Below are 23,233 nucleotides of genomic sequence, written 5' to 3'. Positions count from 1 at the left end.
CAGAAAAGCCTTCGTGTGTTCAAACTGGAAAGATAGCAATCATAACCATGTGTTTTAGTTTCAAGCCAAGGGTGGAGTGACCCCTGTTGGCCAGCTTGAGAAATACAGGACCAGCCTACCTGAGTTCATCCTGGCCCACCATGAGGTCCACTGGAAGTAGAACACAGCCTAGCTCCATGTTCTTACACAGATAAAATGTCATACACTGAGTGCCATGGAAGAAGGATAAGACCAATTTGACAGTATTCTTCTGTCTTCTCAATCTGAGTCCAAAAATCCTTAGGATGGACAAGGCTGGCCGTGATGGCTAGGCCTTGGTGACCCTCAGCCTTATTCCCGATGACTTGATCTTTGAGAGGTTATTGGAAGGAAATTGGGTCTAGAAGTGATGTCTATAGTCTGCACCCACAGGACATGCCCACAGATGCCATGTTGTGACCAGAGCCCAGACCTTTTATATATATAGTGACCACTCCCTAGGCTCTGCCTGTCAGAGGAGAGTTGGCTGTGAATTGGCCATAGCATTAGTAACAGGTACTTATCTCTCATTGCCTTATTTGCTTCTAAAGAGCTGGTCAGAGGAACAAGGGACATTAATCATGATTGTCTCAGTCACTTTATATTAGTAACAAGAGACTGGGTTTGGCAACACTCAATATCAAATTATTCTTCTAGCCAACACTCAGAGAACAGGACAAAGTTACCCCGATTTGTGAGTCATCCAAGCCAAAAATTACTTAATATTTATCCTAAACATATAAGATTTTCGTGTTTCTATTTCCAACGAAACTGATCATAAAAATATCTTGTTGAAAGCTCCTCCCTTTTTAAAAAAGATTTTATTTATTCATGAGAATACCTCACAGAGAGAGGTAGAGACATAGGCAGAGGGAGAAGTAGGCTCCCTGTGGGGAGCCAGATGCGGGACTTGATCCCAGGACCCTGGGATCAGGCCCAGAGCCAAAAGCAGATGCTCAACCACTGAGCCACGCAGGTGCCCCATTGGTGAAAGTCCCCTTACCAGACTTATCCTTGCACTGCTTTCTCCTACTCCACCTCCCTGCCCTCCAGTGGATGCTCACAAACAGCTCAGAGGAGTCCCTCACCCTGCATGATGAAAGGACCACCCACATTAGGAAACAGGATCTCAGGGTTACTGTTAGTAGCATCCTTTTGTTTACTAGACACTGCTGATTCAGTGTCTTTCTGATTTTAAGCTAAAATAAATCAGAGTAATTTACTAATTTTAGATGGACAGTTCTTTGTCCAGTTTTTGAATATCTGTATTTGATTGGTCAGGACAGGAACTCTGAACCTCTGGTTCAGCACTGCTTCCCCCTCAGTCACATTTGGCTGAGAAGGAAAGAGCAGCTTGTGGATGAAGATGTCTGGGGGAAAAAGACAGGTGGGAGGCAGAAGGGCATCTGGGAATCCAGAAGTTGGGGTGCCTTGAGAGATTTCATGAGATAAGGTTGGGACAGGCCATGGGCTTTGATGCCAGACAGGAGGAGTGTGGGTGGGACCTGGGCACGGCTGGAGCTGGAAGGGTCACTCTGCTCCACCCAGCCTGATCTGGCCTGGCCAGGGGTGTGGGCAGCCTGCCCCTCCTTCTCTCTGGGCCAGCGGGCAGGCCTTGTGCGTGCCGGGGGCTCCAGACCAGGCGGGCTGGCGAGATGAGAGGAAAAACATGCGGTTTGGTGGGCTGGACATGGAAAAACAAGCCAATTAGGAGGAAAACAAACAAACCCTGGGCCAGCGGGGGCACACGCACACATGCACACGCGTACATGGCCCGCATGGGACCCAAGGACATCTGAGGCTGAGACAGTCACTTGGCCATCTTAGGAGCCCCCACGAGGGGCAACTTGGAATGCCTGGGCATCCAGGAGTATGTCCACTTGCCCAGAGAATGACCCGACACATGTGCATATGAGTTTGTACTCACACACAGCCTCTAACATGTTCTCATGTGGTGTTTAGCTCATACATGTGAACACACTTGGAATTCTGAGCACTTTCCCACACACACAGTTTGAAAAGTATATTCAGGCTTAAGCTTCACCTCCTCTGTAGTGTTTCAGGTATGTAGTCTTGCTGTCACTGTGTTTCAGATGCAATGGCGCACCTACACGTATTCTCAGGGTACCTCAACCCCGCAGCCATACACGTACAGGCAGTCTTGAAATCAAACAGCCTGCCTGGAGTCACACATAGCCAACTGCACAGTTACACAACTGCCCAGAGTCTCAGTCACAGACACGAAGGCTCTCGGAGTTAACACACAGCCTCACAATTGCAATGTCTTAAAAACAGCTTCTCCCCCATCTTGCAGCATACTCACAACAGGCCTGATCGCACACTGTCCCACAACCTCGCACTTGGTCTCTCACAGCACCCCCACCTCCGCCCACCCGGCCCCTCAGCTGGGCTCCAGCTGCAGCAAGTCACTCCTTTTCTTCCTTTCTTTGTTTTTCTTTCCTCCTTTTCCCTCTGAGAAACCTGGTCCCTGTCAGGAAACCCAAGCCCTTCCCTACTCAGGGCCCAAGGCCAGGCAGGAGTAGCCAGATGACAGACAAAGCCCTGCCTGGCCCCCTGGTCCCCCATGACCTGCCCAGTCAGAGAGGAACTGGTTTGAGGGGGAAGATGGTCAGAGGGAATGGAGGGGACTGGTTAGTAGGGAGCCTAGCTGGGGGGTGGGGGCTGTGAGTCCAGTGCCATGGCCCGCTCTGCCCTCCAAAGAGTCCCAGGCAGCAGGGAGCTGACTCTGCAGCCTTCAGTACCCACCCCACCCCCAGCACCCTTCTCCTTTGAAGCTGTGGGGATAAGGGGGGGTGGTGGCAGGAGGGGGAGTGGAGGCTTCTCAGCCGACCTCGGAATGTCCTTTTCTCCTGGGGTGGCTGCCAACTCTGGCCTGGCCTACAGGCCCCCACAAGGCACTTCCTGTGTCCTTGGCCACCCCCCACCCCACCCCCATGCCTCTGTGCCCCTGGGCAGATAGGGAAGGGATATGAGAGGCACACAGGATGAACATGGAACAGACACAAGATGGACACAGAGCCAGGAAGGCTCCCCAGAGGAGGCAGACAGCAGTGGATAGAATGCAAGTTGCCCCTGTGGGGGCTCAGCTGGGCTCTGGCTCTCCCCTGCAGGCCTGGGGCATGGAGCTACCTTTGCCCACAGTGTAGCCCACTCTAGCTGCTACTTACACCCAAGCTTCCCAGATGCCTCTCTGACCCTTTCTTATCTCCTGCTGCAAAGCCAGATTGGGCCTTGGGGGTTCGACCCTGATACACATATACTTCATACACACTGGCTGTGTACACACAATCAAATTCAGTCACAGTCCCGTGTACACTGTGGACGAAAGCCCACAGTTCCCATATGTCACCATGGCCACTCGGCAAGCATAGACATGTACTCCCCCTTTCACAGTCCCTAGCTCCCTGGCTTATTGAACTGCCCCCCTCCCATTTCCTGTCCACCTGTCAGGCAGGGGGTGGGGCCGGGGGGGGGGGACACAGGAGGGAGGTGTCAGTGTCCCTGGAGCCACTGACGGACATTCCTTGCCTGGGTCAGATCACAGAAGCTGCCTCCTTCCAGGAACCTGAGCCGGCTGTCCTCACGCCTTACCCAATGCCTGAGGGTGGGACAGCTGGGCTAAGTACTCACAGCAGCAAGAAGTGTGGTTAGATAGCAGAAAGGACTTCCCAGGTGTGTATGTGTGGTCATGTAAGTAGGTATCCCCATCCTGGGGTTTAGTTCCAGCTCTGACTTGCTGTGTGATCCCAGGCAGGTCTCTATCCCTCTCTAGGACTCCCCATTCTAGATTGCAGACAGCTGCTAACCTGCTAATCAAGTAAGGGGCTTCTTTAAAGGGTCTGTGATGGAGGAGCTGGGAGCTAGGGTTTAGGTGGGGTATACACCAAGGGAACAGTAGCTTCTTCTCAACAGGCATATGCACACACATGCAGTCACACAGGGATACACCTTCTGAGCTATGCCCATTATACACGGACCTACATTCCATCATGGGTCATTGCTGTCACAGAAACGCATGTAACATGTATACCTGTGCCTATAGACACCTACATACAGATACACACATGCATAGCCACCCAGTGCTGTTGTTCCTGTGGCACCACCAGGCTTGTCCTTGTGCGTCTAAATCTCTACTTGGGGAAGCCTAGGATGACTCTTCTCCAGGGCGTACACTCTGATTATTCTAGCAACTGGAGGACCTAGTCAAGACAACCCGCCCATCCCGCCCTCAGCCTCTGTTGCAGTTTTTCTCTGTGCATGGACACAACGTGTCAGGAGATGTGGGGCTGGGGCCGATTCCCCCAGACATCACCTCCATCCTGTGATTGATGAGCTGAGGCCCACAGCCCCCGGTTCCCCACAGTCCCCACCTCCACTGAGCAGGTGGGGGGGGCTCCCTCTTCATATAGCCCTTGTTTTTCTTTAATTAAACATCTGGCTCTCTGCAGCCTGGGAAGCCTCAGACCCTCGCTGACAGCCACCCCTCCCCAACCTCTGGCATTGCTGATGGGTTGAAGGGGGAGAGCTGGGGTTCTGGGGCCCACCTGTCCCCACACCAGTGCAAGGGACGAGCTCCAAGAATACCCTGACCGTGCTGTCCTCACCCCCCAGTGCCGCCGCGGGAGCCCGTGCTCAGCTGCCGCTCCAACACTTACCCCAAGGGCTTCTACTGCAGCTGGCATCTGCCCACCCCAACCTACATCCCCAACACCTTCAATGTGACTGTGCTGTGAGTAGACTTGCCTGTGACCCAGTTCCAACCCTGACCTCTGACCTCTCCTTGAACCACCCACCATGCCCTCAGTCCAGACCCTAGTCTGCCTTGGGCTTGACCTTCCCCCAACCTCTGCCCCACCTGACCCTTGATGTTGGTAACAGTGCCTGGGCCTCACCCTTCCCCCAGGCATGGCTCCAAAATTATGGTCTGTGAGAAGGACCCAGCCCTCAAGAACCGCTGCCACATCCGCTACATGCACCTGTTCTCCACCATCAAGTACAAGGTCTCCATAAGTGTCAGCAATGCCCTGGGCCACAACGCCACAGCTATCACCTTCGACGAGTTCACCATTGGTGCGTGGGGCGGGGGTGGTCCCTGCAGCGTACTCCAGTGGGAGTATGTAAGTGGATGTGTGCCAGAGGTGTATTTGAGCATTGGTGGGATATTCACATGTGTGCATAGGTATATGTGGCATATATATACATGTGCACGTATATTCATGGTATATATATACCTGTGAACATTTGAGTGAATGCCCTTTACCTGCAGGGGCCAAGAGACCTTTCCAACAGCTCTTCCATCGTCTCTCTGGCTCCCAGAGTACAGGAGGGGGATGGGGGCAGGCTGGGCCAGACCCTTGTGCAGCTGCAGCCTCCCCCCCACCCCACACTAATGGCTTCCTTACGGCTTGTGATGAATGAGGTGTCAGAACAGGAGACAGGACTGGGACAGATACCGCCCTCACCCCCACCCCCACCAGACCCTCTGCCTGCCCCTACCCCACCCTAGCCAGACCCCTTCCTTCCTCCTACCCCATCCCAGCCAGACCTCCTGCCTGCTCTTGCCCCATTCCAGCCAGAACCCTTGCCTGCTCCTACCCCATCCTAGCCAGACCCTCTGTCTGCCCTCCATACCATGGCTGAGTCCCCCAGACTGTTTCTACATGAGGTGGGCCCTTAGATTCCCATCAGGTCTTCAGCCTGCCTCCAACTCAGATCTGCCGCACCTGTGGACTATCTTTTAACCTTGACCCACAGAGCAGCTTCAAACCCAGACTCTTCCAGGGGAGAGTGTGTCTCAGTTTGGAACTGGAAGAGTTGAGGTGAAAAGCCAAGTTTGAGGGGAGTGTATCATGCTGGTGCAGGAGGGGGTGATCCAGGTGACAATGGAGGTAATGCTGATAATGGTGGAGCCATTATATAGACCTGGTAATTGGAATGCTGGTCATGATGAGCATGGGGTTGGGATGATGGGATGAAATTTGGGCCACCACTATCCTGAGCTGGTGACCGTGACTGTAGCAACAGTCCTTGGTGGTGACGGGGATGTGAGAGGTGGAAATAATCAGACGGTTGTTAATGGTAGTTGCCAGAATTGACAACAGAGAAGAGGGGTGGCAACTATGACAATTATCACAGTGGTTGGCGATGTGAGATGGTGGATATGGTGACTGGGGTTGATAAACTGGGGTTGTTCCCAGAGATTAGTGAGGTAATGAGGCTGTGTCTCCTTAACAGTGAAGCCTGACCCTCCAGAAAATGTGGTAGCCCGACCGGTACCCAGCAACCCTCGCCGGCTAGAGGTGACTTGGCAGACCCCTTCGACCTGGCCTGACCCTGAGTCCTTTCCTCTCAAGTTCTTTCTGCGCTACCGACCCCTCATCCTGGACCAGTGGCAGCATGTGAGTGCCTGCCCCTGCCTACATCCCAAGTGCTTGCATCAGAGCCACGTGGCATGGGAGGTATCCATAGCACCCATATCAGCTGGTAGCTGTTCCAGGGTGAAGCCTGGAGGATCAGATGGGCCTGGGAGGGTGGATGGGGCTGAGGAAGGTATCTTACTCTGAAGCCCTAAAGGGTTCCCCGTGACCTCCGTATGTGATGGGACCATCTGTTTTTGTGGCTCCCAGGGTAATGGGGAGAAATCCCAGAAGAGAGGTGGCAGGCGGGGCAGGTGGTATTTCTCTTCCCTTAACTCTGGCTCTGTCCTGATCGGGCATCTCCGTCTTAGACTCTGGCCCAGGCTGTGGGCCTGTGCTGGACCCAAGGGACAGGACATTCCCCATAGTCTCAAGGTCTCAAGGGATCAAAATCAGGCTGCAGAGTCAAACTTGTTCCAGGGTATGAGTTCAGGCCATGACTAGTGTCAGGGCTCCAAAGTCAGATGTAACCTGGGGGTCAGCTCAGGGTCACAAGTCACAAGGTAACGTAGGTTGAGAATGAAGCGGTGGATAGATAAGGGCTGGTATGGGGTCAGGCTGTGGTCTGGCATGTTGATCACACTACAGTAGCTCTGAGGAGCAGCCAGCGGGTTGGGGCAGACTCAATGTTCTCTCTCCTTTATAGCCCTGGGCTACAGAGTGTAGGCATGCTTTTTAGCCCGTGAGTTCTGTGGGCTAGGACTGGGGCTACGAAGGGTGCTTCACAGGCTAACCCAGGCTGGTACCCAGGGGTCAACCCACCCACAGGCTCCAGCCCCATCTCCTTATGCCTCCCTTCCAGTTAGCCTTTAAAGTGTGTAATTTGATTCCAGGGTGCCTGTCCGGGTTGTAGGCCTGGCCCCCACAAAGGCTGCTAACATGTTCTCTGACAGAGTCCGGAGTCCCTCCTGCCTGGCCAGCTGCCCGCGCCTAATGCATTGCTAATAACCAGGGTCTAGTTTCACAAGCCCCCCTCCCCTGCTAACGAGCTACAGGCAGCAGCCCTGCGCATCGCAGCGCACACGCCTCACAGTGGACCTGGCACACCGCCCACCACACACGGGAGCATGTACACATACACGTGGTCCCCAGCAGGAACCACACTCCATACATGCATCTGACTGACATGCCAAGACCATGCACTACAGAACTGACCCCCACACTGATGAGGGCAGAACAAAGTAGGAGGACTCTGTGTTAAGAACATGTATGACATGTGGCACGTGCTTGCCCTATTCCATATCTCATTGGCATTGCAGTTGGCTAGATTTATGGCTCTTTTGAACTTGACTTTCGCCCTACATAGAATTTACTCTCCCTGATACTTTATATTGGAGAGAAGCAGGTGAATGATTGGGAGAGGGTAGGGAGGGGAGAGCAGAGAAAAACATCACTTGGGTTTTCCAGAGGAAAGGAGAGCTACAGGCCAAGATTTACAAGAATGGGCACCATGGGGTCTGGCAGGAGCTCTCTTAGCATGGACAAGGTGGGACAAGTGCTGGGACCCAGCATGGGTTCCCTGCATCTTCTCCTCTGGCCCTAACTCAGCAGGGAGGCTGAAGGGTATGACGGACATTTGCTACAGCAGACTGCATAGAGGACTCTGAGGCTAGGCAAATGCCAGCTACTAGAGAATTCCTGCCAATTGAGGAGCAATTCTCTTAAGGGTGTGGATTAAGGGATCAGTCACAACCAGCAAGAAGGGCCCAAGTGTAGGAGATGTGGCTGCCAGGAAAGCATTGGGCTCCTGGGCCATATTCCTGGAAGTGTATGGTGCCCACCATAAGCCCACAAATGAGGTAGTAATTTGATCTGCTCTCTATAGCTCTGTCCCTCTATACTTAGCCAGAGGGGGTCTTTGGAGGGCAAAAGGGCATAGAGTACCAAGAGGAACTGGGCCCCAACTCCAGGGGAGGAGAGTCTGTGGAGTCCACCGATCTTCCTGGGCTGGGAGTAGGACTTACTGAGCCCAGGTCTGAGCCCCAAATGACTTTCACCCTGACCCTGACCTTTACCAGTGTCTCCTGCCTCAGGGCCACAGATGGGGGTGGGAGGGGGCGTTGTTGGAAGGGCTTCCTGCTCTACTTAGACCCACCTTCACACACATGAATACACATGTGTGCACATACAGCCTGTCAAGTAGGTAACCCAGACCCCAGTTTTCCGGGAAGGAAGATTGGAACAGGGACCAAAAAAGCCCTGAAGCCAGACGTGGCCCAGAGCAGCCCCCTCCTCCGCCCCTGCCGGCTGCCCCTGTTTACGAGGAGGCTTAATGAGCCGGCGGGTGCCGCTGAGATGAACCAGAGCCCAGCCTGGGACAGGGAGGGGCGTCGGACGGGCAAGCCAGCCTGAAGGGTGGGGGAAGACCAGCAGAATAGGGCTGGCCTGGGCGGGGGGTGGGGTGGCGATGCCTCCAGGAGGAAATGGTGCAGCTGTCCTGCTGCTTGGGAGCTGCCGCCACCTCCAGCCCCTTCTGCTTCAGGCAGGGTGATAACCATCCTGAGGCCTTCTTGGGGCCAGGTTCATGGGTGTATGGGGCACCTGGGAAGCCAGGCTCTGAGCTAGAACCCATGATAATGACAGAGCTGGCTGACGTGTGTTTGGTACTTACCATGTGCCAGGGTCTTCATTATCCTCCTGTGAGATAGATCACCGATGCCATTTTATAGATCAGGATGGCAAGGCATATGGAGGTTAAGTAACTTGGTCACCTGGCTGGGAGGGGATGGAGCTAAAACTTGGACTCCATGTCCGTGTTTATAACCTTCCCTCTAAACTCCTGCTTGATGGGAAAGGACAGCACATCACCATCCCCGCTCTTTCCCTGTTACTCTTGTCACTTCCAGGCAGAGACTGAGGTCAGGGCTCCTGCTGGGGGCTGTGAGGGTGCTGGGATGACAGCGGAGAGCAAAGTCCTCCTCCTGCTCTCCTGGGGGGTGCTCCCATTCTCCTTAAAGGTTTTCTTACTCTCCTTCAGGATCCTCTTTCCTCCCTCAGGGTCTCCTCCCTGAGATGTCTTTATGCTCCTTCAGGAATTTTCTCACTATCCTCTTTCTCCCCCAGGGAAGTCCTTTTTTCCTCAAGGGGGGTTCTTCATTCTTCTCTCCCCTGAAGTATTCTCAGTTCCTCTGGGGGTGCCTCACTCCCCTGACCCCCAGGACCCCCTACCCCCATCCCATGGTCTGGCTGCAGGTAGAACTGTCAGATGGCACAACACACACCATCACAGATGCCTATGCCGGGAAGGAGTACATCATCCAGGTGGCGGCCAAGGACTATGAGATTGGGACGTGGAGTGACTGGAGTGTGGCTGCTCATGCCACGCCCTGGACTGAGGAGCCACGACACCTCACTACTGAGGCCCAGGCCCCGGGTGAGCCCCCCCTCTGCCCCGCCCCCTGTTCTCTCAGTGGGCTAGGCTCTGTCTAGCACCTTCCAACTCCTCCCAGGACTTAGAGCCATAGAGCCTCTGCCCGAGGCATGCTGTGGCTGCCACACTCCTATCTGTCTGTCCTGCCCGAGCTGTTACTGGTCCTTGCTCTCTGGACATTCTTGGTGGGGGACCATTGGGTGGAGGAGTCATCTCTGAGCCCTGGGAAAGCAGGGTCTGCCTGATGGGTGAGGCAGGACATGTTTGAGAGAGGAAGCAGGGGTTGTCTGATGGGAGAGGCAGCACGGGTCTAACACAGGGAGCAGGAACAATGTGCCTCGACCCCCCAGATCTGTCTGGGTTGGGCTGCAGACCTGGCCCTGCCCTGAGTTCCCCCCATGTTCCCCAGAGACCACGACCAGCACCACCAGCTCACTGGCACCCCCACCCACCACGAAGATCTGTGACCCTGGGGAGCTGGGCAGCGGTGGAGGACCCTCAGCACCCTTCTTGATCCATGTCCCTGTAACTCTGGCCCTGGCTGCTGCTGCTGCCACTGCCAACAGTCTCCTGATCTGGTAAGTGTGGGACTGGGTGGCAGAGGGGACCCTGAAGGGACTCCCATCCCACCCTCATCCCTCACGGTCCCCTGCCCTGTTTCCCCAGAGCCCGGCATCCCGTGAGGACATGCCAGCGCACCTGCAGAGGAGCAGGAGGCCGGAGCTGAGCCCGCAGACCCCAGTTTCTATTTTGCACACGGGCAGGAGGACCTTCTGCATTCTCTTCAAACATAATTTGTAGAGACCCCGGCAGGCCCGGGCCTGCCACCCCCTCTCCCTGCCACATCACGCTGGTCCTCCTCCCTCCCCCAGGAGAGGAGGACCCTGCAGCTAACCCACCCACCAAAGACCCCCCACCCCCACCCTGGCCCCTCGGGCTGGACCCTCCAATGCCAGCGACTCCCAGGAGCCCTTGGGGGGGTCTGAGGGGAACGCCTCACATCCATAATTTCTCCTCCTGCCCCAGCCTCCTGTTTGTCCCAGGGTCTCTGTTGCCACCATCAGATTATAAGCTCCTGATGCTGGGGGGGCCCAGCCATCCCCCTCCCCCCAGTGCCCACACTTCTCACTCCCCTACCTGTGCCCATTTTGTACGACCTTCCCCTTTCCCTGCTCCCACCCCACAGTATTTAATGCCCTATCATCCCTTCTAGTCTGACTCAATGGTAACTTGCTGTATTTGAATTTTTTATAGATGTATATACAGGGGTGGGAGGGCGGGGGGTTCTCATTAAACGTCACCATTTCATGAGTCCTTGGAACAGACCCACTTTGGGAGGGTATCCTTCTTCTAAGGATCCCTCCCTTTCTAGACCTGGAGGAGGGAAGACATTCTAGTTGGAGAGAGACCGTTCTCTCCATATAGATGGGGAGAGGCAGGAGAGCATTCAGGCAGATGTGTCTGGGGCTGGGGCCTTCTGCTTTTTTGGAGGATAAGGCTCCCTGGAGGCCAGGGTCAGAGTTGTGGGGAATGAGGGGTCCCAGTGCAGCAGGTCCCACATGAGGATGTCCAGTCAGTCCTGGAGGCTGCTGAATCCTGACAGGGGAAAGGCTTGTCAAGGGTCATCTCCAGAGCTGCCTTCCAAAAACCCTAGGCTTTACCCATTGAAGCAGAGATGCAAGGTGAGGAGGCCAAACTTCGTCCTTGGGGCAGGGGGGTGTTGTCATCCCTATCATCCAGGAGACATAGTTCAGGGGGCTCTAGCAGGTCAGGCCTGGGGCTCAGCTAGGCTCTTAGGCCCAGAGTGCAGAATGCACTGGGCCTGGGCAGGGCGGGAGGGTGCCTGAAGGAGGCCACTTGGAATGTGACTGGGAATTGGACCTGGGCTTCAGGACTGGGAACGTAGGGTGCAGGATTTACCCCAGGGTTAGATTACAGTCAGGACTCAGTGTGAGCGAAAGAGGAGTAGGTTTTGGTTTTACAAAGTGCCCAGTCTTTGGTCCAGTTGTGTACCCTGCCTACACCCTTCCAGTCCTCAAACTGGGATTCCAAGGTCCCTTTGATTTCTCCTCAGAGGAGGGACCTGTGGCTGCCCCATGCCTGCTCAGGTCCAGCCCCTTGTAGAATCCAGTGTAGCTTCCACTACAGTGGGATGCCCGCTGTAGTTCCTTAGCTGAGGTTACCTAGGGCTGGGGCCACGTTGGCAGGTGCCTCCAGCCTGAGGGTGAGAGCAAAGGATCAGCCCAGAGCCCCAACCTAGGGAGCCAGGCTTAGACTTGCTCTGGGTGGCTGGGAAGAGAATGCACTGACTTGTGTACACACTCCCCACAGCAGGTGCTGTGTGCTAAGCCACTAATCCTATGATGTTATACACCCCCCACCCTCAATTCAAACCCTCTTCTTCAGACCAGGGTCAGAAAATGGACATTCCTTGCCGATCTCACCAGGCCTGCCCTGGGAGCTCATGCCCCTGGGGGGAGGATCTATGTTGCCTCAAGCACTGATGTGCTAGGCCTGGACAGGGCTTGGGTCTGGGTAAGGGGCTCAGAGTGAAGGTGACTGACTTTCTTCCAGGCCAGGCTCTACAGGAGGAGAGGGGTGTTCCAGGTGGGAGATCTCATGGAAAACGAAGGCCTGATGTCAGAGTAGAGGGGCCTGTGGCTTTCCAAGCTGAGTAGCCTCAGCTATGGGAATGCATGACTCCTAATTCACAGGAAGAGGCTCCCAGTGAGAGAAGTGGCTGTGGAGCTCCTCTGTACTGTGGACCCCTGATTTACCTGTTTGTCTGGTTTCTGTGAGATGTAGCTTGAGCCTGAACCTGTATTCCAGGTTCAGCAGGAGTGGAGGGAGCAGGGGGCACCAAGTCTTGCCAATGACATTGTATTCCTGGGATGGGTCTGAGCCTTCCCCTTCCCTGTCCTTGCGGTAGTAGGGCTAAGGTTCAGAGGTCTTTGGCCTGTGCTGCCTTCCTGCCTTGAGAGCCTTGGTCAGCCCTGACCCACCCACTGCCCACCCAGTGCTCCGGCATCAGCAATCTGGCCTCCATTAGCAACACAGGAAAGCAATTATGTAGGGTCTGGGGAAGAGAGAGAAAGGAGGTGTCCTACTTGTGCCTCAGAGGCCAGTGGAGAAGACTGGGCATCTCCCTGCCCCCAACCTTAAGGAGAAATCCAGCCCTGTCCTAAGTGCCAAGATGGTTGGGGGGTCAGTGTTGTTGCCTCTGACGGCCCTGGGCCTAGGCGTGGTCATTTCTCTTTGGGAGTCTTGGCCCTCAACCTCACAGAGGCTGCTCGTTCTGGAGGGTCTTGGCGTGCTGTCTGCTGCTGCCTCCCAAGTATTGTCCCTCCACGTCATTATTTCCCATGGTGGCTCAGGGGAGCTGGGGTAAGTATAGTTATCAATTCTTAAAGCTAAATCAGATCCCACAGAATTAAAACAGTGGAGGAGGGCTGTCGGGATGCTTGGATCCCAGGCCCAGTGTGTATGGTGGCTCAGCCTTTCAGCTCACTAGTTCTCTTTGCTCCCCCACCGGGCAGTGGAGACAGGGACCTTTCGGTATGCCCATTCCTATAAGGCTAACTTGTCTCTGCCCCCATCCTCTTCTCACTGAACCCATTTCCATTAGTCTCTGTCCCATTCCTCTCTCTGAATAACTTTGTCCTGGTTCCTATCCCATGTTTCTCTGTGTATGTTTCTTTTTTTTTTTTTTCTGTGTATGTTTCTAACTCCTGTCGCTGTCTCCATCCCTGTCTTTGTCTCTCTGTTCTCCATCCTGTCTCTGTGTGTCTGTCTCTGCATGTATCTCCACCCCATCTCTGTGTCTCTGTTCTTCTTCCCTGACTCTGTCAGCTCTTCCCTCTCTTTGCCTCCTTCTTTGTGTTCCTGCTCTGGTCCGGACCCCAGCCTGTGGCCACTGTGCCTCTATGGCCTGAGCTGGGGACTGTCCTGGCTTCTGCTGCCCCCTCTCGGCCACCTGCCTGCCCTTCATTTCTGCTCCGGGGCAGGCGGCAGATAGCTGATACACCCCACATCTGCCTTCCAGTAGCCAGCCAGGAGAGGAACGTGGATGAGAGAGAGTGGGCAGGAATCCCCCTGGGGCAGCCTCTGCCCCTGTGAACTCCCCAGAGCCAGTGGGTGAGCTCATTAATTCCCTAGACTGGGACTCTGGGAAAATACATCTTACATGGAAAGAACAGAGTGCTTGGGGGCAGAAAAGATTGGGGTGTAATCCTCATACCTTTCCCTATCCTCAGAGGAGGGCAGAGGGGAAGGGGGTCCAAGGAGGGGAGTCTGATGGAGCCAGCATGAGGAGAAGCTGGAGGAGAACTTTTCTGACAGAGGCACTCCAGTGGGGGAATGGCTAAGCTGAAGGTGAATAGGTCAGTGTAATAGGATTAGTGTGAGGGGAGGCAGGTCTGGTACATGCTGCTATAGAGATCTTTTTTTTTTGTTTTGTTTTGTTTTTTTTTTTTGCTATAGATATCTTGGTTGGAAGGGCCAATCTGAGGGGATAGACTGGTTGAGAAAGCATCTGGAGGGTCCAATCTGAGGAGAGACCACTCTGAAGGCACACAGGTCTGAGAACAGGATCATTAGTCTTGGTTTGCCTGGGATTTTCTCATTTTTAGCACTGAATATTTCAAGTCCTGGGAAATCCCTCAGGCCCAGGCAAACTGGGACTTTTGGTCACCCTATCTGAGAAGGCCTTGCCTAACAGTGCTGGTCTGATGGGAAAGTAGATCTATGGGCCAGTGGATCTGAGGGGTTCTGGTTTGACAGTGCCAATCTGAAGGGAGAGGCTGTTTAAGGCTGGAAGCTTCTTTGGGCAGAAACCAGGCCTTCAAGGAGAGTGGATAATTAGGGTCGTTCCAGAAGGGCAATGGCTAAGGGAGTGGCCACCAGGGGGCAGAATGAGCTCTCAGGAGAATCAGAGGCAAAGGTCCCAGAGAGGGGAGCCAGAAGGGGGGGGGGGGGGCGGGCAGATAGTGTGCAGCTGTGTGCAAAGTGTACTCTCAATATCAAGTGTCACTGTGCCATCATCTGCAAGTTTGTGGTGATGGCATACAACCACAAAGTTGTTTTCGTGTGATGAGGTGACCAGGGGCACATCCATGGTATGTTAGCGTGTAGCCTGTGAAGAAGGTATCTAGTGTGGCCATGGCTAAAGCATGTGGCTATAGAGACGAGAGCAAGAGCACCCTTGGGACACAAGAACAGTCTAAGTGGGGTGGAGAAGTTGCCTGGGGAAGGGCTGAGATGAGAGATAGGAGCTAGGCTTCCCTACTTGTATTCCCTGAGAGTCCAAGAGCTAAGTGTTTTGGTCACACCTGGAGGTAACCCCCAGACCAGACTGCATGCCTAGGCCATGCCTGCCCCAATCTCCAGGTTTTCTCCTGCACGTTCAGCTGGCATTCCTTCAACTAGAAACACCCCTTACCTGCCCCTCTCTCCCATTCCCCAGTCATTGTTCCTGTCTCCTACTTCTGTGCCTTGGTTCAAGCTGTGCCCTGCCTGGATTCTCTCTTGTGAAGTATTTGAGGTCCCTTTGTTGCTGCCTTCTGCTCATTCCTTTACCATGGACTGAACACCCACTTTGTACTAAGGCCTAGTCCTATGGGCCCCTGTTTCACTCCAGAGATTCGAAAGTACTGCTAGGGGCTGCTAGGGTCTTACCCAAAGGAGGGATCTGAGGAAAGAAGTATGGACAAGGCAAGAGTGGGTTCTCTGGGTTAGGAGGCAAAGTGAAGCCATCACATAATCACTCTACTCCATATCCAACCCCCCCCGCCCCGCACTAACAAAATGAACAAAAGCCCAAACCAAAACAAAAATGCTGCTACCAACTCAAGTCCAACCAAATAAGCAAAGTTTTTGTATAAACCTTAAAATGTGATAGTCAAGGAAAGTAACAGAAGATAATGGTGCAACAAGTGAATGGCATGTCTCCTAATCCCATGCCCAAAAGGAGCATTGAGAAAAGATGAGTCAACAAAGTACCAACAACTCTCACTAATATCCTGTAATCTGAGGAAAATGGATTATTGTGTGAGCAGGTAGCCTTAGGAAAAGTCTGGGGAAAAGCCTTTGTAAGTAGAAGCCTCTGTGTTCCTCTATGAGACCTCCGAAGAGGCAAGAAGAGCTGGCTTGGCAACCTCCAGAGTATGGCAGTGAGGTTGGGGGAAGAACCCAAAATCTGCAGTTTGGGATATGCCCCACCTCCCCGCTGGAACAAGATATCTAAGAGGGTCTCAGAGGAGCCTAAGTGCAGGTAGCCCCAGCCAAACCACCCTCAGGGCGCAGAAATTGGGTGGGTGAGTTTGAAAGCAAGAGCTAGCTTTCAAACCACAGCTCCCAGGGGGAGGGTAAACTGGTCCAGATGGGAAGGGGCACAGGACCTACACTCCAGAGCAAGGAGAGGTATGCTGACTGTGAGCCCTGGTAGATCTTTGTAAATGGAAAGACAATGGCATGGCTTTTAGGCATTCAGATCACAGCCAAGATAGAGGTAGGAAGGAAGTAAAGGGGGGATAGGATAAGGGAGGGAGGGAGGGATGGGAAAGGAACAAGGAAGACAGGATGCAAAAAATAAAGGAGGAACCCAATCTAGAAGAAAACAACCAAAGGAATAAAAAGATTGCCTGCAAGTTCTTCCTGTTATGGAAGGCCTTAAGAATAGTATGAAATTTAGAGAACAAGGACTCAAATATGATAAACAACATAATGAGATGAGAAGGGAGATTGCAGAACTAAGGAAAAATAGTAAAGGACCAAAACAATACCATTACAGATGCAACTGACTAGCAATAATGACACAGAATAGATATGGCTGGAAATCAAAGTGATTTGTAGGAAAGGCTTTGAGATCCTGAAAGTAAATATGATGAGGAAAGATAAAGACATTAAAGGAATTAGAGTGAAGTTAATAGGACAAAGACAGGCTACCAGCTACCATAAGCATGATTGTTGGCAGCCCTAAACATACAGGTTCCAAAAATGGACAGGAAAAGATACTAAGGTATGAAATATAGAAAAGCTTTCCTTGAAATTAAGGAAGAACTGAATATCCAGATGGAAAGTGCACACCCCATGCCAGAAGAATTGATACAGAATAATGGACATTAAGACACACTGATTTAGTTACTAAACTTTGAAGATAAAATAAAAAGACTTCAGGAACCCAGGCAAAAAGAGCAAGTCATGTATGGGGAAAAATTCAGTCTGATCTTGGATTTTCTCCAGCATCACATTCCATGAAATCTAAGTAATAAAGCAATCAATATCTATGAAGTTCTGAGGGTAAACAAATATTACCTCAAAACATAACCAACAAAGTGGTTGATCTCAATCATGAATTTGGGGATACAGAACCCATGAGCCCTTCTGAGAAAAATACTACACAGTGACAAAATCCAATCAGCCAAGAGATTAGTCAAAATAAGAGAGAGTGGTGAACGTTAATTCCCTTTAGGTTAAGATTAAACTGGGAATTTTAGTAGAACAGAATGTAAATATAAATCCTTATACACTTAGAACAACATTGGCAATATAATCTGGTGAGAGGGATGAGAAGGAGAGCAGAAGTACTACTTGGACTTTACTTCATAGTTCTGAGCAACTAATAGCTTATAAAATTGACACCTAAGGATACAAATTCTACTACCAACCTCTTCTTTTCTTTTCTTTTTTTTTTTAAAGATTTTATTTATTTAGTCATGAGAGGCAGAGACAGGCAGAGGGAGAAGCAGGCTCCCTGCCGGGAACCCAATGGGGGACTCAATCACAGGACCCCAGGATCACGACCTAAGCCAAAGGCAGATGCTTAACCACTGAGCCACCCAGGGGTCCCTGCTCCAACCTCTTAATCAAAATTGTTTTTAACTTGAGAGGAGTCTTTTATGAATTAATATTTTTTGAGGTGAAGAAATATTTAGCTGCAGTTTAGCATTCTTTTGTTTTCACTTGAGTTGCTTTTCCCTCAATTCAAGTGAAAGTATGTTTTGTATGTTTTGTATTTAAAAAAAGCTTCTGTAGCATGTCCCATTCTTGTATAAATATTCTGACTCTCTTTTTACATACCTTTCTCTTCACTCCCTGCTCCCACCCCAATGCATTATGCTCACCAAATGTTACTACTGACCATTTGTGGGTGGTGAGACTCTCAGTGATATGTTGCATTTTTCTTTGTATTCTTTTGTATGGTTTATAATTTTTAAATAACAAGCATGTATTTTTTTCAGTCAGTCAATTTTTTAAAAATACCATTTATTTCTTTTGTTTTAAGGTTCACTTAACCTCTCTGTGCCTCAGATTCATCATCTTCAATCTGAGAACGACAGGATTCCTAATAGGATGTTTTGAAGATTGTGAGATAAAATGTGGTGGGCTTAATAATGACCTCCAAATATGTCCACGCCCTGATTCCTAGAACCTGTGAGTGTTAACTTATATGGCAAAGGGATTTTGCCGCTGTGATTAAGTTAAGGTTCTTGAGATGGGAAGATTAATTCTGGATTATTAGGTGATCCTGATGTAATCACAATCATCCTAATAGAAAAGAGGCAGAAAGAGAGTCAGATAGGTGATGGGATGATGGAATGGGAAATTGGGAGATGAAGGAGGGATATAAGCCAACAAATGCAGCCACTAGGCAATAGGTTCTCAGAGCCTCCGGAAGGAACCAGCCCTGCCCACACCTTGACTTTAGCCCAATGAAACTGATTTTAGACCTTTGACCCTCAGACTGTAAGAGAATAAATCTGTGTTGTTTGAAGCCACTAAATTTATAGGAATTGATTAAAACAGCAACAGGAAACTAATACACCTTCCCATGTGCTGTTCTCTTGTCCCTCCCTACCCCATTCATCTCTTTCATCCCCTCAGCTCCCACTTGTTCAATATTTGATTCAAGTTTCTCTGACATTGTCTACCTTCCACTGCTGCCCAGAGATGGGACATGCATCCCCCCTCAAAGACTCGCCACTCTAGGTTACAGTTGCTTATGGATAGGTCTCCCCCCAGCCTGGGCAGAGGTGCCAACAGAGCAGGCCTCTCTGCTTACCTAGCCTGACAGAGGACCCAGCTGGGTTACTACCTGGCCGTCTCTCCCAGCAGCCTGTCCTCCACATACACATACTCTTTCAATCTCTAGAAAACCGATCTGTGTCTTTATCTCTGACTTCCTTCTTCAGTCATTAGTCCAAAACACATTCACTGACACTTGTGAGTCCATCAGCAGGTTTATCTTCACATTTGTGTATGTGTACACATGTATGTTATGGAGGTTTGCATGCACATTCTTGTGGTCAGGGTAGGTTTGTTATTTCTGTATACATGTGTCTTTGCTTGTATATATGTGTGCCTCTGCTTTGTAGGTGGTGTATATGTGTATTAGTGTGTGTCTATATGTGCAGGGAAGGATACATTTGATTTCTGCCCCCAAGGGATTTGATGGCCTGAGGCAGGAGTTGGTGTGCAGGGATAACTTACTGAAATGTTAATGGAATTTTGTTCCAGTGCATTGTTCCTTTTCTTGTCTCAGGCAGAAGGCTGGGCCTTTTTTCTCCCTGTCTTTTGCGGTAAGCATTGCAGGCCCAAGGCTGAATCAACCTCAGACATCTTTCTGACTCTAGCCTTCTGGAAGCCTAAGTTTCTTCAAGGGATTATGCTAAGGAAAGGGGGCAAAGCAATCCAGAGAGTACCTCCAAACAAGAGGGGATCTGTGTTTGCGTGAGCAGGTGGGACCCACAAACACTCCCTAATGATGTCCTAGGAGTAGGGGCAGGGTGAGCTTGGGAAGGCAGGACTCTGGATATTGAGTTCCCAAACTTGGCTTCTCAGCAGAGACCATATGAATCACAACAAAAAAGTACCCAGGACCTTTGCACAGTTGGGAAGAAAGGGGTGAGGAATTTCTCCCAAAATGACCTTACTATTAGCTCCAGGAGCAAAGACCTAGGAAAGGAATTACCTTTAGTTTCATTTTGTTTTATCATTGTAAGCATTTCTAAGTGTATGGTTTTGTGGTATTAATTGGTGTGTGTGTGTGTGTGTGTGTGTGTACATACATTTAAAAGATCTATCCATTTACTTGAGAGAGAGCGCACTCGTGAGCAGGGGCAGGTGGAGGGTAGACAGAGGGAGAGGGAAAGAGAAAACCTTCAAACAGTTTCTCTGCTGAGCACAGAGCCCGATGTGGGGCTCAGCCCCAGGACCCTGAGGTATATATTATGCAACCGTAGATGTCATTTTAATAAAACAGAGAAACATCACCAATTTTACACACCTGAGCACATCAATCACTGGGCTCAGTGTCACAGGAAGCACGTACCAGTTGTGGAGGGCACCGTGAAGAGGCAGAGGACACCCCTTGCCCTTGGGGGGGAAGGGAAGGGGAGCGGTGGGAGGGGAGTTCAGGAATAGTGAGGATCCTCCTGCCATCAGGAGTGGGCCAGGTGAGAGCTGAAGCTGCAGAGCAGGTGGGGCCAGGCAGTCTGGGCTTCTTTGAAAGCCAGGCTGAGGTTCAGGAGCTTCTACTGAGAGTCAGAGGGCTCCAGGAGCTGGGGAGACTTGGTCAGATTTGTGTTTGGGAAAGACGGCTCTGGGGGCCATGCAGAGGAAAGCAAGGAAGGGAGAGAATGCAGAAGTGGTGGTAGCCAAAAGGTGCTTTGAATGATGTGGAAGGCCTGAGAGCAGGTAAGAAAAGAACTAGGGCCAGCTCTGTGAAAACAGTGCTTTTTAGAGCATAGAGTCACCAAATCTTAATGAACATGGGGTGGGGAGGGAAGGAAGAGGGAGGGGCCTTGCACAACCCTATTGACTGGGAGATGGTAGGACTGTTTATCAAACTAGTTAGGACAGAGGGAGGACAGGGTTTGGGGGAGTTGATAATAATCATGACTCATACATTCAATGACTTGCTTATGGTCACACAGCAAGTAAGGGGTAGATGGGCTCAGATTAGATTATGTCAAGTGTAAGGCACTAGTTGGGACTTCTTGGTAGAAGGCCTTAGGTCAGTAGTTAAGAGACTGGAGTCGGGTCAGGCAAACCTGGGCTCCTGTTGACCTTGGACAAGGTGGTTAATCTCCCTATAGCTCAGTTTCTCTAAGTGGAAAATGGCAAAGGCTTGTACCTCATAGGCTCATTGTAAGGATTTAATGAGATGATGTATATAAAGAAATTAGCACAGTACCTGCCATGTTGTAAACACCCCATAAATCTTAACTTTTAATAACAACAGCAGCAGCAACAACAAATGCCAGTCTGGGACTTGGGAGTGAGATCTGGGTTAGCATTAAGGCATCGTCAACACAAAATGGGCACAGAAACCATAATGCAGAGGGAGGACCTCACTTGGAGAGAGGAGGAGAGGAGAGTGGTGCGGAGAGCACAGCCCAATGGAGAGGAGGAGCCCTGAAAGTAAGGGAGACAGCCAAAATGCTGGAGTTGAGGGCAATGCAGCAAATCAGGGTTTAATTCCAGACTCTATCCCTGCTGCTATGGGGCCTTAGGAAAACCTCTTGATTACCTTGAGTTCCAGTACCTTCATCTATTCCACAGACCTGTCTTACATGCAGGTGAGGGATAGCTATGATGGATGTAAGGCTTTGACAGAGGCTAGGTGCTTGATTAGCAATAGTTTTAGGGGCTCCTGGGTGTCTCAGTTGGTTAAGTGTCCGACTCTTGATTTCAGCTCAGGTCATGATCTCAGGTTGTAAGATTGGAACCCCATGTCGGGCTCTGCTCTAGGTGTAGAGCTTGCTTTAGATTCTCTCTCCCTCTCCCTCTGCCCCTCCTCTACCTCCTTCTCGAAAAAAACAAAACAATAGCTGTTTTAGGAGGAGGCATAGAGAGGGTGGCTTCATGGAAGACAATGAAAGATGGGTTTTCAAAAAGGGACCAACAGCCTCAACGCTGTCAAGAAGTCAACAAAGATAAGAACTAAAAATATTCACTGGATGTGACAAGGAGGTGAAAGTGACCTTGGTGAGCCAGCTTCAGGGATGATGAGAGCAGAAGGTGGGGGCAGCAGCTGAGGAGTGTTGGGAGGTGGGGAAGTGGATCTGAGAAAGCAGGTGACAGCTTGGCAGGGATGCTGAGGAGCGAGTGGGTGGGTAGGGGGTAGCAATACGCATGGTTTCAAGATAAGGAAATCAGAGCAAAGTCATGGCAAGTCTGCCTATCCCAGAATATGACTGCTTTATACTCACCCTGCCCCCACCCACTGAGGACTGGCTCCTTTGCCCTCCACACAAGGCCTCTCTAAGCACAGACCACAGTGCAATCCCAGGGCCCTGGGTGTGTCCTGGGACCCAACCTGGGTCACCCAATGCTGAGGTCAGTCACCTCTTATCTCTGCCCTACTTGCTAGTATGGCCTAGGAAAAGTTGAAGTAGTTCATACCTTCTGCTACTTTTTAACTTCTGTCCCTGCCCTTTGGCTGCCTGGATCTGCACAGCCCTGGGGAGATGGACAGTATTAGTAAAAATAGCTCTTGATTATCTTCTTTTTTAAAAAAGATTTTATTTTTTATTTGTTTATTTGAGAGAGAGAAAGAGCACAAGTTGGGGGGGGGAGAGGCAGAGGGGGAGGAAGAACCAGGCTTCCCCACTGAGCAGGGAGCCCAATGTGGGGCCCTGGGATCATGACCTGAGCTGAAGGTAGATGCTTAACCGACTAAGCCACCCAGGCATCCCAACTATCAAATATATTCTTTTTCAGGTTCTTCCCACCAGTATTTAAGCATGCCCATGTAAGAAACACATAAGAAATTTTTAGAAATTGGATATAAACTTCCTCTGGTTCTACATCCTTGGTGTCTATTCTCCTTCTCCCAATTTTTTTTTAAAGATTTTATTTATTTTTTCATGAGAGACACAAAGAGACAGAGGCAGAGACACAGGCAGACGGAGAAGCAGGCTCCACGCAGAGAGCTCCATATGGGACTCGATCCTGGGACTCCAGGATCAAGCCATAGGCCGAAGAAAGCAGGCGCTAAACCCCTGAGCCACCCAGGCATCCCATCCTTCTCCCAATTTTTTACAATAATTACCTTGAGTCATCTATATTGTATCAGCTTCTTACTCATCAGACCACTCAGATCTGGTGGCCACCACATCCCCCATCTCCGCTGCCCACTATCCATTGCCTGCTGAAACAACCTCTTGCCAAGATAATCAACAACCTCCTTTCTTTTAAGTCCAAAGGTTCTCAAAGGTTCTCTCTTTCTATAACTACTAGACCTCTCTTTGACATTCTGGATTGCTGACCCCTCCCTCTGTCTTGAACCTCTGAAACCTCTCTGACCACTACTCCCTTATTTATTTTGCAGATTTATCTTTTCTCCTGCATCCATTAATGTCAGTATGGTGGACTCCTTTACATTTTATTTGGATGGCCCTCCCTTCTG

General features: G+C 51.1%; 1 protein-coding gene across 1 annotated transcript in view; it reads left to right on the top strand.

Moving 5' to 3' along the window:
* Positions 1-10,578, top strand: part of CNTFR (ciliary neurotrophic factor receptor) — a 29,265-nt gene extending 18,687 nt beyond the window's left edge. Inside the window, exons 4-9 of the mRNA NM_001003353.1 lie at positions 4,651-4,768; positions 4,943-5,109; positions 6,274-6,437; positions 9,648-9,828; positions 10,235-10,403; positions 10,492-10,578. Of these exons, the coding sequence (NP_001003353.1) occupies positions 4,651-4,768; positions 4,943-5,109; positions 6,274-6,437; positions 9,648-9,828; positions 10,235-10,403; position 10,492 (800 nt within the window). The 3' untranslated portion in view covers positions 10,493-10,578. The remainder of the gene's footprint in view (positions 1-4,650; positions 4,769-4,942; positions 5,110-6,273; positions 6,438-9,647; positions 9,829-10,234; positions 10,404-10,491) is intronic.
* Positions 10,579-23,233: the final 12,655 nt, after the last annotated feature.

Source organism: Canis lupus, chromosome 11 (assembly GCF_011100685.1).
Source record: "Canis lupus familiaris isolate Mischka breed German Shepherd chromosome 11, alternate assembly UU_Cfam_GSD_1.0, whole genome shotgun sequence".
NCBI lineage: Eukaryota > Metazoa > Chordata > Mammalia > Carnivora > Canidae > Canis > Canis lupus.
This window is presented reverse-complemented; position numbering and strand designations above follow the sequence as displayed.